The sequence below is a fragment of the Pyrus communis genome, chromosome 3, assembly GCF_041283825.1.
Source record: "Pyrus communis isolate YQ-2024b chromosome 3, ASM4128382v1, whole genome shotgun sequence".
NCBI lineage: Eukaryota > Viridiplantae > Streptophyta > Magnoliopsida > Rosales > Rosaceae > Pyrus > Pyrus communis.
The window spans coordinates 24715736-24729715 of record NC_142567.1 but is presented as its reverse complement, the minus strand read 5'-3'; the positions used below and the strand labels follow the sequence as shown (position 1 = coordinate 24729715).

General features: G+C 42.8%; 3 protein-coding genes and 1 pseudogene across 5 annotated transcripts; 2 read left to right on the top strand and 2 right to left on the bottom strand.

The window, feature by feature from the left end:
* Positions 1-389: 389 nt before the first annotated feature.
* LOC137715196 (protein TOC75-3, chloroplastic) lies at positions 390-4010 on the top strand. The gene is made up of 7 exons (XM_068454437.2): positions 390-1723; positions 1910-2131; positions 2235-2342; positions 2453-2644; positions 2768-3016; positions 3206-3460; positions 3587-4010. The coding sequence occupies exons 1-7, from the start codon at positions 554-556 to the stop codon at positions 3824-3826; spliced, it is 2436 nt and encodes an 811-aa protein (XP_068310538.2). The 5' UTR covers positions 390-553; the 3' UTR covers positions 3827-4010.
* Positions 4011-4465: 455 nt separating this feature from the next.
* LOC137716194 (uncharacterized) lies at positions 4466-7586 on the bottom strand. Of its 2 annotated transcripts, XM_068455605.2 has the most exons (5): positions 7133-7586; positions 5875-6043; positions 5495-5527; positions 5258-5352; positions 4466-5100 (listed from the first exon to the last, which is right to left on the bottom strand). In XM_068455605.2, exons 1-5 carry the CDS (start codon positions 7430-7432, stop codon positions 4876-4878), a joined length of 822 nt encoding a protein of 273 aa, XP_068311706.2. In that variant the 5' UTR covers positions 7433-7586; the 3' UTR covers positions 4466-4875. The 2 variants fall into 2 exon arrangements, with proteins under 2 accessions (XP_068311706.2, XP_068311708.2); XM_068455607.2 differs by lacking the exon at positions 5495-5527 and having other exon boundaries at positions 7133-7579.
* An 866-nt stretch (positions 7587-8452) lies between these two features.
* Positions 8453-10080, top strand: LOC137716268 (pentatricopeptide repeat-containing protein At5g59600 pseudogene; annotated as a pseudogene).
* A 28-nt stretch (positions 10081-10108) lies between these two features.
* Positions 10109-13211, bottom strand: LOC137716269 (transcription factor PCL1). 2 transcript variants are annotated; one of them, XR_015960940.1, is made up of 3 exons: positions 11948-13211; positions 10508-11130; positions 10109-10425 (listed from the first exon to the last, which is right to left on the bottom strand). XR_015960940.1 is itself a non-coding variant. In XM_068455695.2 (2 exons), the coding sequence occupies exon 1, from the start codon at positions 12924-12926 to the stop codon at positions 11973-11975; it is 954 nt and encodes a 317-aa protein (XP_068311796.2). In that variant the 5' UTR covers positions 12927-13209; the 3' UTR covers positions 10109-10425; positions 11948-11972. The 2 variants fall into 2 exon arrangements, 1 of the variants encoding a protein (XP_068311796.2); XM_068455695.2 differs by lacking the exon at positions 10508-11130 and having other exon boundaries at positions 11948-13209.
* Positions 13212-13980: the final 769 nt, after the last annotated feature.

Here is a 13980-nt window from a genome sequence, read left to right as displayed (position 1 = left end):
TTTTGCGCCCTTTCAGGAGTTAGAATCGATGTACATGATCCCGGCGTCAGGGCACTTCAACGTTGATATCCTCGAGTCTTCTCAGTGTAGGTATCATTTCCTTGTTCATATCTTTTCCTAGTAATCCTTCCATATTATTCTTAGTAGTAGCATGCTCTGAACACGTTCCTGCTTTGGTATAATCATTCTAATTGCATATATTTTATTTGTATGCATGTTTAAAATGGTTTCGTCACCCTCGGGTATCACCCAGCTCGTGCAAACACCGCGACGCCCTGTTAACGGCGCTGCAGAAGAAGCGAGGACTGGATGTCAGTGAGCAAAACTTGGGGATTGGATGCCGGCTTTCTAGTCCCCCTTAATACCAAGCAAAAGCTTGGGATTAGATTAGCCTGCTTTAGGGAACCTTGGAGGGTCTCGAGGGAGTCCCACTTATTTTAGTCTGAAGACACACCAAACGCACCCAAAAGTCCAAACCCAATAAACCCCTCTTCTCATTAGAAAGGGGCCTTATCTCTTCTCGACATTCTTCCGCTGCTGCACCCCCAACACAATGTTCGCAGCGGCGCCCTCCTCCGCCTACCTCAACCCCAAGCCTACGGCCCTCCCCTCCTCCGCCCGCACCCTTTCCCCGCCCATCACATCCGCCGCCGCTTCTAACAGCCGTCGACCAGTCACTAAATGTCACCTGTCCTCCAGTACCCCCTCGCCCCTCTCCCAAAACCCTAAACCTTCCTCCACCCCCCTCAAAACCCTCTCCAAAGCTCTCGCAGCCGCCTCCACCGTCACCCTCATCTTAAATTTGCGATCTTTTGCCGGGAACGGAAGTTCCGGCGGTGGCGGAGGTGGGTTTGGAGGCGGAGGTGGAGGGGGAGATGGGTTCGGCGGCGGCGAAGATGGGTTTGGTGGGCTTTTGAAGAGGCTGCTGTTTGGGTCACAGACGGCCATTGCGGATGAGCCTCAGTCCCAAGAGTGGGACTCGCATGGGTTACCGGCCAACATTGTTGTCCAGCTCAACAAGCTCAGTGGGTTCAAGAAATACAAGGTCTCCGAGATTTTGTTCTTCGATCGGCGGCGGTGGAGCACCGTCGGCACCGAAGACTCGTTCTTCGAAATGGTATCCCTGAGACCCGGCGGCGTTTACACCAAAGCCCAGTTGCAGAAGGAGCTGGAAACCTTAGCCAACTGCGGGATGTTCGAGAAGGTCGATTTGGAAGGGAAGACCAACCCAGATGGGACTCTAGGCGTTACAATATCGTTCACAGAGAGCACATGGCAGTCAGCGGACAAGTTCCGGTGCATCAATGTGGGTCTGATGGCGCAGTCGAAGCCCATCGAAATGGACCCGGACATGACCGATAAGGAAAAGCTCGAGTATTTTCGGAACCAGGAGAAGGATTACAAGAGAAGGATTGATAGGGCGAGGCCTTGTTTGTTGCCGGCGCCTGTGCAGAGGGAGGTGCTGCTGATGTTGAGAGAACAAGGGAAGGTGAGTGCGAGGCTGTTGCAGAAGATTCGAGACCGGGTTCAGAAGTGGTATCAGGATGAAGGGTATGCTTGTGCACAAGTTGTGAATTTTGGGAATTTAAATACCAAGGAGGTGGTTTGTGAGGTTGTGGAAGGGGATATCACCCAGCTGCTTATTCAGTTCCAGGATAAGCTCGGGAATATCGTGGAAGGGAACACTCAGATCCCCGTGGTGAAGAGGGAATTGCCCAGGCAGGTACTTATACTATCCCTTAAACGAAATGTATTACTTATATATTTAATCGGTTTTTGGTTGTTTGTTGAATTGCATATTCGTTTACATGATTAGCTATCAGATTAGCCTGTTTCTGTAGTCATATGTATTTTTCCAATTTGCAATGGGGTGATTTATTGACTCGTTGAACTCTTTGGTGAATGTTAGCTTCGACCGGGTTATGTTTTTAACATAGAAGCAGGGAAACAAGCTCTGAGGAACATAAATTCCCTAGCTTTGTTTTCAAACATTGAAGTGAACCCACGGCCTGATGAGAAGAACGAAGGAGGGATAATTGTTGAAATAAAGCTAAAAGAACTAGAACAGAAGACAGCTGAACTTAACACGGAATGGAACATTGTTCCTGGACGTGGAGGTTATCCGACTCTGGTAGGTGTAAAGTGATCTCTTTGCTCTGCTAATCAATCATGAAGATTCTGGAGGTTTCAATTTTGTAATTCTGATTGTATTGTATTGTATGTTGTATGTATAGGCTTCACTAGAGCCTGGTGGAACTGTTACATTTGAGCATCGGAATCTCGGTGGCCTGAATAGGTCTATTCTGGGATCAATAACCACCAGCAACTTCTTGAATCCTCAGGTAATCTTGCCTTACCAAGAGTATACCCATTCCTGCATCTAAGTTAACTGATGGTTTAATACCTTTGCATAAATTCTGGTATCATGTTTTTTCTGTGGTTTATCTCTCAGGATGATCTTTCTTTTAAGCTTGAGTATGTGCATCCATATCTGGATGGCGTGTACAATCCCCGCAATCGTACTCTCCGTGTAAGCTGCTTCAACAGCCGAAAACTAAGTCCAGTCTTTACTGGTGGGCCAGGGGCTGATGAAGTTCCCCCTATTTGGGTTGATCGAGCTGGAGTTAAGGCTAATATAACAGAGGTGATTTTCATCGTTTTTCTTAATGTTTGATGTAGTCCGTTATGATTTATTCAACAGAGGTACTTGTCATTTTTATTTTTAACGTTGTTATGATTACCTAACCTGATAGCCTATGCCTACCAGAATTTCACCCGTCAGAGCAAATTCACCTATGGACTTGTAATGGAAGAGATAACTACACGTGATGAACGCAGTCATGTCTGTTCTAATGGCCAAAGAGTATTGCCAAGTGGAGGAGTCAGTGAAGATGGACCTCCAACAACTCTCAGCGGTACAGGCATTGACCGCCTGGCATTTTTACAATCAAATATCACCCGTGATAACACCAAGTTTGTGAATGGAGCTATAGTTGGTCAGAGGAATGTGTTTCAGGTAACCTCATATCTTGTACTGTATAGCTTTTAGAACAAGTGGGGAAAGAAAAAAATGTTTTAAAGGGAAAGCCGTTCTCATGAATTTTGTTTTAGATTTATCTAGTATTGTTGTTTTTCTATTTACCTGTCCGTGTAACATGTTCTAGAGACCCTGTTAACTTGCATACTTTTTCGTATAAAATTGCAGGTTGACCAAGGCATTGGTGTTGGCAGCAACTTTCCCTTCTTCAACCGTCACCAGCTAACATTAACAAGATTTTTCCAGCTGAAGGAAGTCGAGGAAGGTGCTGGTAAACCACCACCACCCGTGCTTGTACTTCACGGACACTATGGTGGCTGTATAGGAGACCTTCCAAGTTATGATGCATTTACCCTTGGCGGTCCATATTCTGTCAGGGGTTACAACATGGGCGAGATAGGCGCAGCTAGAAACATCCTTGAGGTGGGAACTACTTTTGAACATTTAACTCGGTCCTCAATATGATGTCATAGGCAGTGAAAGACTTTCCCCATACACAAAAATTACGATATATGATTAGCTGATTTCTTTTCCCATTGTTATCCCCAGCTTGCTGCTGAACTACGGATACCTGTGAAAGGTACACATGTATATGCATTTGCAGAGCACGGAAATGATCTAGGAACCTCCAAGGAAGTCAAAGGTAACCCTACAGAGGTATACAGGCGATTGGGTCACGGGTCAGCATATGGCGTTGGCGTCAAGTTAGGTTTAGTAAGAGCTGAGTATGCCGTCGATCATAACTCTGGCACAGGTGCGGTATTCTTCCGTTTCGGCGAGAGGTTTTGAGATGCGGCTAGTATTTTTCAGTTTTGCTAATTTGGCCTTTAGTTTTTCGAAACAACGATTTTTTATTTGTGTCGCAATTCGTTTCGAATGGTTTGATAAACATAAATTCAACTTGAGTGAGAATTGTTTATGCTTGTATCTGACGCAGTTGCAACTAATAAGAGGCATAGGAGACTTAAGATTATTATTTTCGTTACTCTAAATCTGACTGCCATACAACCACTTGATTTTCATTACTCTAGTCTCTCTTACCCTCTTAATTTTTCGCCCTTAAACTTCCGGTCTTCCTTTCCAGAATCTCTCCCTTTTAGATTCTCTCGACGCTTGCTTTCTACTTAATTCAATTCCTCCCATTCTGATTACAGATTAGTAAACGAGCCTAAGTGCGGCAATAGGAACGAGGCTTCATCTTTGATGCCGTCAACAAAGGATTGGAGTGAAGTCACGTTTCAATGCCGCTCCCCTTATCGGCTTCGTTTTCCCGACCACTTCCCTTTACCGGCTTGATTGATTCATCTGTTGCAAGCCATGAGCAGAAAGAACTCAAAACTTGATTTGCGTGCAAAATTATCTGAATTCCAATTTTCTGCAGCAAAGAGATAGATCAACCAGTATAATTGTGAATTGCACGGGCAGCTACGTTGAATACATACACCTGGAGCAGGCTTGTAGCACAAGAAACTTGTACTCCACTTGATTTCATTCATCTTTGCTGATTGTTTTACAAGATATGATCTCAGCACAAGCTCCAAACAGAAGCCCAAGAGACTATAAACATCGACTCGTACTCTATATAAACTATATGAACTATACCCTTTGATGAAATAACTTGACTTCGAAAAAATAATTAAGTACTTCAGCAAGCGCATCTTCTTTTCCGCCTTCATACTTCCAGTCTCCCTCTACCATACAACAAACCCCCCATCGATCGATCTCTCCTTCTCCTTCTCTCAACCTTTGCTTTCCACTAAAGTGCGGTAACATGATTTTAAGGCTTCACCTTCGATGCTTCCAACAGAGCATTGACTTGGTGATGCCGTGTTTCTATGCTACAATCCCAATTCCTTTTTTAACCGAGCAAGAGTAGCTTCTATCTCATCAATATTATCCTCTATGCTGCTCTCCTTACCAGCTTCGTTTTGACTAACATTTCCTGTTCTCTGTTCCCCGGAGCTTCTGAAAGGATTGCCTTCATCATTTTTATTTGCTCCATCTTCTGGATCCGTTATGTTGAGTTCTTTCTCAAGAAACTCCACAAGTTCTTCTCCAATCTCCTGCAAAGTGTAAATCCAAACTATAAGAGAGGTTTCGTTGGTAAACCTTCACGTTGAAACACTGGCATTTGCAAGTCATAACTTCAAATGGCCGCAAAGATGGTTTAGTTTAATTGCGTTTTCAGACAGGTATAGTGGGAACTTAATAATCTCTCACCCCCAGTTCCTCCCATAGACTCTTTGGCTTTCCTTGTGACGAAGCACTCGCTTCCCAGTTCTGGAATTCTTCTTGGATGTCTTTAAAGAAGTCCTCTGCAGTACCGAAAAAGACCCATGACGCCAGTATAATTTTAATTGCATTAAAGAGGAAAACTAAATGGCTCGTTGAGATTTGAGGACAATGCAATGCAAACATTACGGCCTGTATGATGTCTCACAGAGAGGACAAATCTACCTATTGTAATTTGAACATCCCTCAAAAAATTACCTGCACAATGAAGGGCTTAAGAATAAGAACGTGCTAAAGACACCTGTATATAGATTGGTCCAAGCTATATTTTGGTCCATATAAGACACTACACATCAGTGTCTTAACAATTATACAGATAATCAGTTGAGATTTAAACGGTCATTTGGACCAAAAGATCCTTCGAGTGAAGGTCCGATTAACTGCATGTTTGATACTGCAATGTCACAGGAAGCATGACATCTTTGTCCGACGGATTATCAGACATGTTTTGAGTGGAACATATATAGTATTGGACTATATTGATTCATAATGAAAAAAGTTCAAGAAGACAGCAGAGTTCATGCGCAAGTTTACTAAGTTCTTACCAAATCCGTAAAACTCCTCTTCATCTTGAGACTTCTTGCTCTGGTTTCTTTGAGTAGAGGAATAGGAATAGTCAGATCCGAAATTAGAGTCGTATTTTCCCCGAGATTTAGAACTCAGCAATGTATTGTAGGCATGCTTAATCCGCATAAATTTCTCCTGCGCATTTGCCTGTACAAACAAAAAAAGTTAGGACTAGTGAAACCCTTGCTAAGCACTCTTGATAGAAAGGATGAGCTAACAAACAGATTCAAAACAGCAATTCATATCCACTACACCACCTGGCAATACAAACTACAAAAGGGGGCAACTGGAAATTTGGAAGGGCATGAATCGCATGTCACAGTTTAGCACACAACGTAATGTGCCTCGACAGTTGGCTTGGTGCCACAAATCACAAAATACGATTCGGGTAGCAGCATATCCTAGGATCATTTGTTTGGAGTTTGGTGAAATCATTTCAAGATTGTTGTCTACACAATCTGTAAGAACAGAATCCTTAACACCATAGGATTCTTTCGACAAAAGAGATAGTTATAACCCCGTATACATTGCACTGTTATTCATGAATCAAATCAAGGAGTTACATAGTAGCAGCTAAAATCGGTCCTAGGGGTTCAAGGAGTCATAATTCTACACAATCCCTCCCAGAGAGAGAATGTACCTCTCGCAATAAGCCTACGGTTTTATCCCCCGACAAGGCAACAAGGGTGATACCACACAGAATGTATCATTCTGCGTTCATTTTCTCTAATCCAGAAACATCATAATACTCAGTAATGAAAGATCCTTAACTTCCCCAATTGGGTAACATACCTAACTCTTTTCTGCAATTAGGTAACTAAAATATAACATAAGCTTCTGCAAATGAGTAACCAACAAATAACATAGTTTATAACCAACAACAACAGAGCCTCATCCCACTAATGGGGTCGGCTGTTTGAAACCAAGAACAACACCGCGCTCAGTTTTGCGCCAAGTCCTCCGTTGGCTCAACAAGTTTATAACCCAACTCCAAAAAAATTAAATTGAAACTGCCTCCTCCTATGAATTGGCATCCTTTAAACTTGGTAAGCAAAGATTTAATGAACATGAAATCAAATTAAACAACTAAAAATTATATCATCACACAAATAATTAGGGGGAAAAATAAAAACTACCCAGAAATTAAAAACCTTCAATTTGCAGGTAAAGCACTAGCAATTCCACAACACCACAAAAATATAAGTTATGGGTTTGAATCCGTAAACTGTTAATTACCTCTTTGTTAACATCGGGGTGATACTTAAGAGCAAGTTTGCGATAAGCCCTTTTGATCTCGACATCAGTTGCAGAAGGAGACACGCCCAGAACCTGGTAAGGAGACTCTCTGCGACTCGCTCTCAAAACGGTAGCAAAACGCCGCCGTTTCTGGTTCAAATTCGAGAAGCTGGTTACGGGTTTCGAAAATTCGGGTCGGGTTTGCAGAAAAAGCAGAGATCTTGAAGAAGAAGAAGAAGGAGGGAGGTTGAAGAAACAGAGGGTGTGCGGAGTTAGAGGCAGGAGAGCCAATCCATGCATTGTTCGTCGGGGGAAGAATTTGTGAGAAATTTGATAGTTACTTTCATGTCCCTTGGAAGATTGTGGTTAAGAAAATGTGAAGCTTTGGAAGTTGGGTTTTGCTGCTTCCATTGGTGGCTCTGTTTTGAGCTTCCAACGTTCTGGAGAGAGATGGATGGAGAGTAAATCGACGGCCACGATTTTGGATCATTTGTTTGGAAATGTGGACCCACTTTCTATTTTGGGGGATAGAGTTGTTGTGACGCAGTGACAGTATTATAAACTAATAAAGCATTACGGTGAAAAATTGAAATGAATAACATTTGTAGTAGCTTAATGAGTGAGTTAGTCCTTGACGTTTTTTATGTACTTGTGTATAGTATACATCGAGATCTTGACCGTCACAACATGTTTATTGGATATTTAATAGCACGTTGAAACATTCAATTTTTGTGTGCATATAATACACTAGAGTATAGGAGAATTTTATGACAAATCATCCTTAAATTATATTATATTTTTATTTACGTTATAGTGCTAGAATACATTTAAATAGTACAACTAACTCACGTGTCACGATATAAATGGACGGTTTATGCTTTAGGCCTTAGGATAATTTATTAATAAGCAATTTGTAACTTTATGTGAGTAGATTAGTTATACTGTATGACAATGTTCCAGCATTTCACAATAATTCTTCCTTGTAACATGAATAGATTGTTATCTAAATTTCACAAATTGTGGAGTATTGGTCATTGACATCAATTCTGTGATAATTCCGTCAAATGAGGTAATTATGTAATTTTAATATGCTCTTTAAAATAGACCCGTATGAGTTTCACATTTCACGAATTTATCATGGATGATCACTACTCTAAATTATGCAATAATTTTAGTGAATTTTAATTCATAGACGAAAACTATAATTCAATCATAATTTGGGACAGAAATTCCAATTTTCTTTTTAACTTTTGAAGCAAATTGTAATTGTAACCTGTACTTTTCACTTCAATCTTATGATATAACGGTAGTTTGGTTATTCCCCGCGCTTTACAGTTGCTGCTCCAATGTTAATGTGTAGTTCCAAAGTCCGAGCACTCCCATCGGCTCAGCAGAGCAACCGCATCATCCACCGTCCATTTCAATCATCACCCGATTTCTACACAAATCTGATCGAAACCTACGCTCGTGATCGACAGTTGCACTCGGGAAGAGCACTCCACGCCCATTTAATCACCAATGGGTTGGCCGGTTTGACCCGTTTTGCCTCCAAGCTCATAGCTTTGTATGTCTTGCGGCCAAATAGTCCATGCCCGCAAACTGTTCGACAAAATTCCCCAGACGAACATCCGCCGCTGGTTTGCTCTCATCGGAGCCTGTGCTCGTTGTGGATTTTATCAGCAGGCAATGCGCTCGTTCTGTGAGATGCAGAGAGAGGGTTTGAGGCCGAACAAGATTGTTATTCCCAGTGTTTTGAAAGCCTGTGGGCACCTCTCGGATGTTAAAACCAGCGAGAAACTTCACGCTGTGGGGCTCCGGTTCTCGTTTGAATTCGATGCTTGTGTTTAGTGGAGAAAATGCAGCTCGAGGGAATAAAGCCTAATTTGATAACTTGGAACAGTTCGGTTGCTGGGTTTTCGCAGAAGGGCGATGAAGCAATGGCGTCTAAGCTTTTGAAGTTGATGCGCTCTAATGGACTGATGTGGTATCCTGGACTTCAGTCATATCCGGGTTTGTGCAGAATTTTCAGAACGATAAGGCTTTTCGAACATTTAAGCAAATGTTGGGTCATGGATCGTGTCCAACTTCGAATCTGCTTGCGCGGGTGTGACGAATGTGAAGTCCGGGAGGGAGGTTCATGCTTACGCGTGTTTGGTGATAGGAGTTGAACAAGATGTGTATGTTCGGAGTGCTCTTGTTGACATGTATGCAAAATGCGGATTCATATACGAAGCAAAAGCATTGTTTTGCAAGATGTCCGAAAGGAGCACGGTAACATGGAATTCGATGATTTTTGGATACGCGAATCATGGGTATTGCAACGAAGCAATTGAGCTTTTCAACCAGATGAAGTTGGAGGATGACAAGAAACTCGATTACCTGACTTTCATAGCAGTTCTCACGGCATGTTGTCACGCTGGAATGATTGAACTTGGAGAAAGCTTGTTCAGTTTGATGCAAGAAAAGTATGAGATTGTGCCAAGACTAGAACATTATGCGTGCATGGTTGATCTTCTAGGATGAGCAGGGAAACTCACCGAGGCTTATGATCTGATTAAGGCAATGCCGATGGAGCCAGATTTGTTCGTATGGGGAGCCTTATTAGGAGCATGTCGGAATCATGGGAGTATTGATCTTGCTGAAGTAGCGGCAAAGCATTTGTCGGATTTAGAACCGGAAAGTGCAGGAAACAGTTTGCTAGTGTCTAGTCTATATGCTGGTTCCGGCAATTGGGGGAATGTTGCAAGGTTGAAGAAAATGATGAAGAGAAACAAGTTAGGGAAACTTCCGGGATGCAGTTGGATGGAAGCTGCCTGATATACGAGAAAGGCCCTCGAAGGAAGATTTTGAACAAATTCTGAGGCAAGCGATCGTCAGAATTAATTCCGGAGTCTTTTCATCACACTTTCTTCGCCGGAGCTACCGTTGATCTTTTCTATGCCTGCAAAGGGAAGAGAAGCTGGATAACAGTGAGAATGATAACATGAATTTAAATACTATTGATCATCAAAACAAATACATCTTCTCACCGATGTTTGTTCACCGCATACAAGTAGGTTTCAGCCCGACAGGATTTTAGGAACAACGCCAGTGTAGATGAAGAAATACAAAAGATCTCAACTACAATCTGTAGAGAGGTACAGTATGAATTATTTCAGTTGACAACATAACTTAAACAATGAATTAGTTACGAACGCTCTCTGCCACTGTGGGTAGGTATCCGCCATTTTACTGCCGTTGTAAAAGCTACCGCTTTATCAGATGAAGTCTCTCTGTAGTTATCTTCGAACAATCTGCAAATGATGCGCATAAATTGTACAATAAACATCAATTTCAAGTCCAAGAAGGAAAAAAAAAACCATAACCTACACTTACAAAGGATCCATGTACCCCGAATGAACTACCAGTACTATTATGCGACAGAAACCCGAGCTTTAACCGAGAGAAACAGGGAGAATTGGCTAAGATACTCGCTATTCTGAAGATCATCATACAAAGGCAGACTGTAAAAGGTTAACTGATGCAATTGCAAATATATTTACGTAATGTCGGAACATAACACATCGCCATACATGACAAGGGAGGTGAAAAGGTGATAAAAGCGTTCAACCCAGGATTGAAGGACAGGCAACAGACAATTGCTATATCTTTATTGACTTCTTTCCATTGAATCTGGAAAGAAAAGGCTTAATACCTTATTGATACAAAGAATATATAAACTAAGAACAGGTCAGGGATGTGCTCGACGCCCTCGGTGTAAACAATGTAGACCAGGAACGAACCTCCCACTGTTACGTAACTTGGAATAGGAGTATACATTTAATGAGGGGAGTTTTGCTACATTGGCTATTCATTCAAAACCCATATGCTTCTAAAGTTTCGCCACATAATTCCTAAGAACCCTGCCCGTGCCTGTCAGGTTCGGGATTACCAATCAAGCAAGCTTACAGGTTGAGTTCGAAGAGTTAGCTTTAACCAACATGCTGAAACTTCTGAATCTACACAAAAACATACATTTAATAATTGGAATTTCAACAGCACTCATGAATACAAAACTGCATTTTATACATAAACTAGCTGCAACAGCAACAAAGCCCAGAAGCTGCTATAAATCCTTTGCTAAAGATACACAAGCTTATGAGCTGTGATTCCTACAAATGGGATAAACACTTATTTCTCGAACAAGTGACAAATAAAATGGACAAGACCAGCGCACGCCAAATGTTATCACATGGAAAACACCATTTCAATCCCATAAAAAGTGAAAGGCATTACTTCAATTCTTTTGTTCTATGAGGCATAAACTTAAATGCAGTGAGACGAGATTCTACGTCCACGATGGTGCGGAAATGGATTTGGAAATTCAAGAAGCAAACTCTATCATCATTCAAAACTTATGATGCCAAATAATACACAGGTCGGGAAACACTCTGAAGATCATTCAACTGCCTAGTTCTCGATATCATTAATTTGGGTTTATATCAGTAAATACACTGCGCATTTTTAAGAATGGAAATGATTTCTGCACTCCCGTTTCTCGTTCTACACTTCTCCCTATGTTTTTGTCCGTTGATTCACCTTCATTCTTCAATCGAGCCGGGAGAGAGAAAAGGGGAGTGCGGAAATCATTTTCCTTTCGAGAAATCGAACCCCGTAGATTCAATTAATGAGGCCTAATATAATAAGGCAAGCATGAACCAGTCAAATAAGATAAGCAAATGATAGAATCGAATCCTGATTTCCCAGCACTCTAATCCAATCAAATAAAACTGCAAAGTTAAAAATTCAGTGCACAAGCTCAAGAGAGTCGCTCACCTCAACTTTAATGTGTAAAGATTTATCATTTGTCATTCGAACCAGCATGTTGGTACGAAACCATCGAACCCATGTTGTAGTGGTGCGACTCGAACCCATGGTACCCACCGCCGGGCATGCCCATGTGCCCGTGCCCGTGGCTCATCCCGAGATCCGGCATCTGCATCATCCCGGCAGGCGGGTACGGCATCGGAAACGAAAACTGCCCATTTCCGTGGCTCTGACCCGAGCCCCCAGCGCCACCGCCGCCGCCGCCAGACTCGTGGCGTAAGCTTTGCGGTACCGGCGTGGTGGCGAAAAGCTTGTCCGACGAGGAGGACCCCACGTCGCCGGATAAGCCCTGCATCCTCTTCAAGTAGAGGCGGTACTTCTGCAGGTGGCTGGCGACGTTTTCGCGTGTCAATCCCTCGACGTTCATCAGCTGCATAATCGTCTTGGGCACCGCGTTCTTGATCCCCAGGTGGGCCACCACCTCCACGAACCGCTTGTGCAGCTGCGGGGTCCACACCAGCCGCGGTCGCTTCAGCGTCCGAGCTGACGTGTCGTCCGGCGAGAAATTCTCGGTCCTCAGCGCCGAATCCGCCTCCTCCGCACTGCAATCGACCTTCCGCGACTTTCTCGAATCGGATCCGTACCTCTCGCCGCTCTCGTCCACCTCTACGACCATCGGCTCCACCACGTCGTCGCTGCGGTTCTCGTCGAACGACTTGTAGTTCGATGACGAGAACCCCTGGGAGTGGGCGCCGCCGCGGAGCGTCGAGACCATCTTATGCGACGCGCGGTTGACGTCGACGGCCGTGCGGCAGGGCTCCGGCGAGATGCTGAAGGCCGAGGCCAATTCGATCGGAATCAACGGCTGGGATAGCGGAGTCAAATCATCAGCGCTCGGCAGCCCCGCTTCCCACTCTGAAACCCGCGCCTCGTTGTCGCCGCCGCTGCCAGCTCCTTCGTACTCACTCATCCTCACCTCCTCACCCATTTGCAAACAGCTCAATCTCTCTCTCTCCTTTTTTTTTTTTTTTTTTCAATTTTTTTGTTGCTTTTTTAGATTTTTGTCATAGAATTGTTCGTGTCGGGATCGGATCGGGTTGGGAGAAAAATCAGGAGAAAAACGAAGACCAATTGAGAGAAGAAGAAGAAGAGGAACAAGCAGATTGGAGAATCCGGGAGACTCGGAGGACTGTTTGGCAAGTGAGAAAACGGGTGGGAAAATTATAGATTTTTTTTTTACTTTTTTCCTCTTTTTATTATTTTATTTTTCTTCTACGCTTTGTGGTAGAAAAAGTGCAATATCTGATTCGCTCTTGCGCCGACGTGGACGACTTAGCCAGATATTTTTGATCTTCCAAATATCTCATCCTTTTCTTTTACTTCTCTACTCGCTACCCCACATTGCATCAATCCTACTCGCTCTTATCTGTTGACACGTTTCACTATTTGGCACTCGTGTTCGATTTCGGGTGTGGTTGACCCGAATTTGAAATGACTGGAATGCCCTTGGCGATTGGAAGAAATGAGAGCTGTGTCGTGTGGTGGGTAGGGCCAAGTAAGCAAAGTGCTCGCGCTTTTGGTGGGTATTTTTGGTAATTAATGGTGAATATTATGTTTTCTTGAAAAATTTATTTCAAAAGTGGATGGACCAATAAGAAATGAGAGATGTTGGTGAACAGCTGTACTTTTTGGTAGGTATTGAGCTTGACGGTGATGAGTACCTAATCGTACGGCGGCAAAACAAGCACTTAGTTGAATCGTGCTATTCACATATTTATTTTTGTTTTTTACATATTTTTTTTCATTTTTAGTCGTTGGATTGAACGAATTGAAGAAAATTAATGGCAAAAAATTAACAAAATATGTTGGAGGTAAAAATAAGAGTGTGAATAGCACTATATATCCTAAATACAATTAAGACCGTTTACATGTTTTGTATTAGTTAGACAGCATTTTCGCTCACCACCTTTAAATGGTGGTAATGCCCACCACCTGACTCATTACTATTTGATGAGTTCAAATTTTGAAATTCATGTTTATCT

Bases quoted from the DNA above. Each gene is read 5' to 3' on its own strand.
- LOC137715196 (XM_068454437.2), top strand. From the start codon at position 554: ATGTTCGCAGCGGCGCCCTCCTCCGCCTACCTCAACCCCAAGCCTACG. The intron at 2,343-2,452 runs GTAATCTTGCCT...TTTATCTCTCAG, and splicing joins GCAACTTCTTGAATCCTCAG to GATGATCTTTCTTTTAAGCT. The intron at 3,017-3,205 runs GTAACCTCATAT...ATAAAATTGCAG, and splicing joins GTCAGAGGAATGTGTTTCAG to GTTGACCAAGGCATTGGTGT.
- LOC137716194 (XM_068455605.2), bottom strand. From the start codon at position 7,432: ATGCATGGATTGGCTCTCCTGCCTCTAACTCCGCACACCCTCTGTTTC. The intron at 5,353-5,494 runs GTAGATTTGTCC...TCGGTACTGCAG, and splicing joins GGATGTTCAAATTACAATAG to AGGACTTCTTTAAAGACATC. The intron at 5,101-5,257 runs GTGAGAGATTAT...TACACTTTGCAG, and splicing joins GTCTATGGGAGGAACTGGGG to GAGATTGGAGAAGAACTTGT.
- LOC137716269 (XM_068455695.2), bottom strand. From the start codon at position 12,926: ATGGGTGAGGAGGTGAGGATGAGTGAGTACGAAGGAGCTGGCAGCGGC.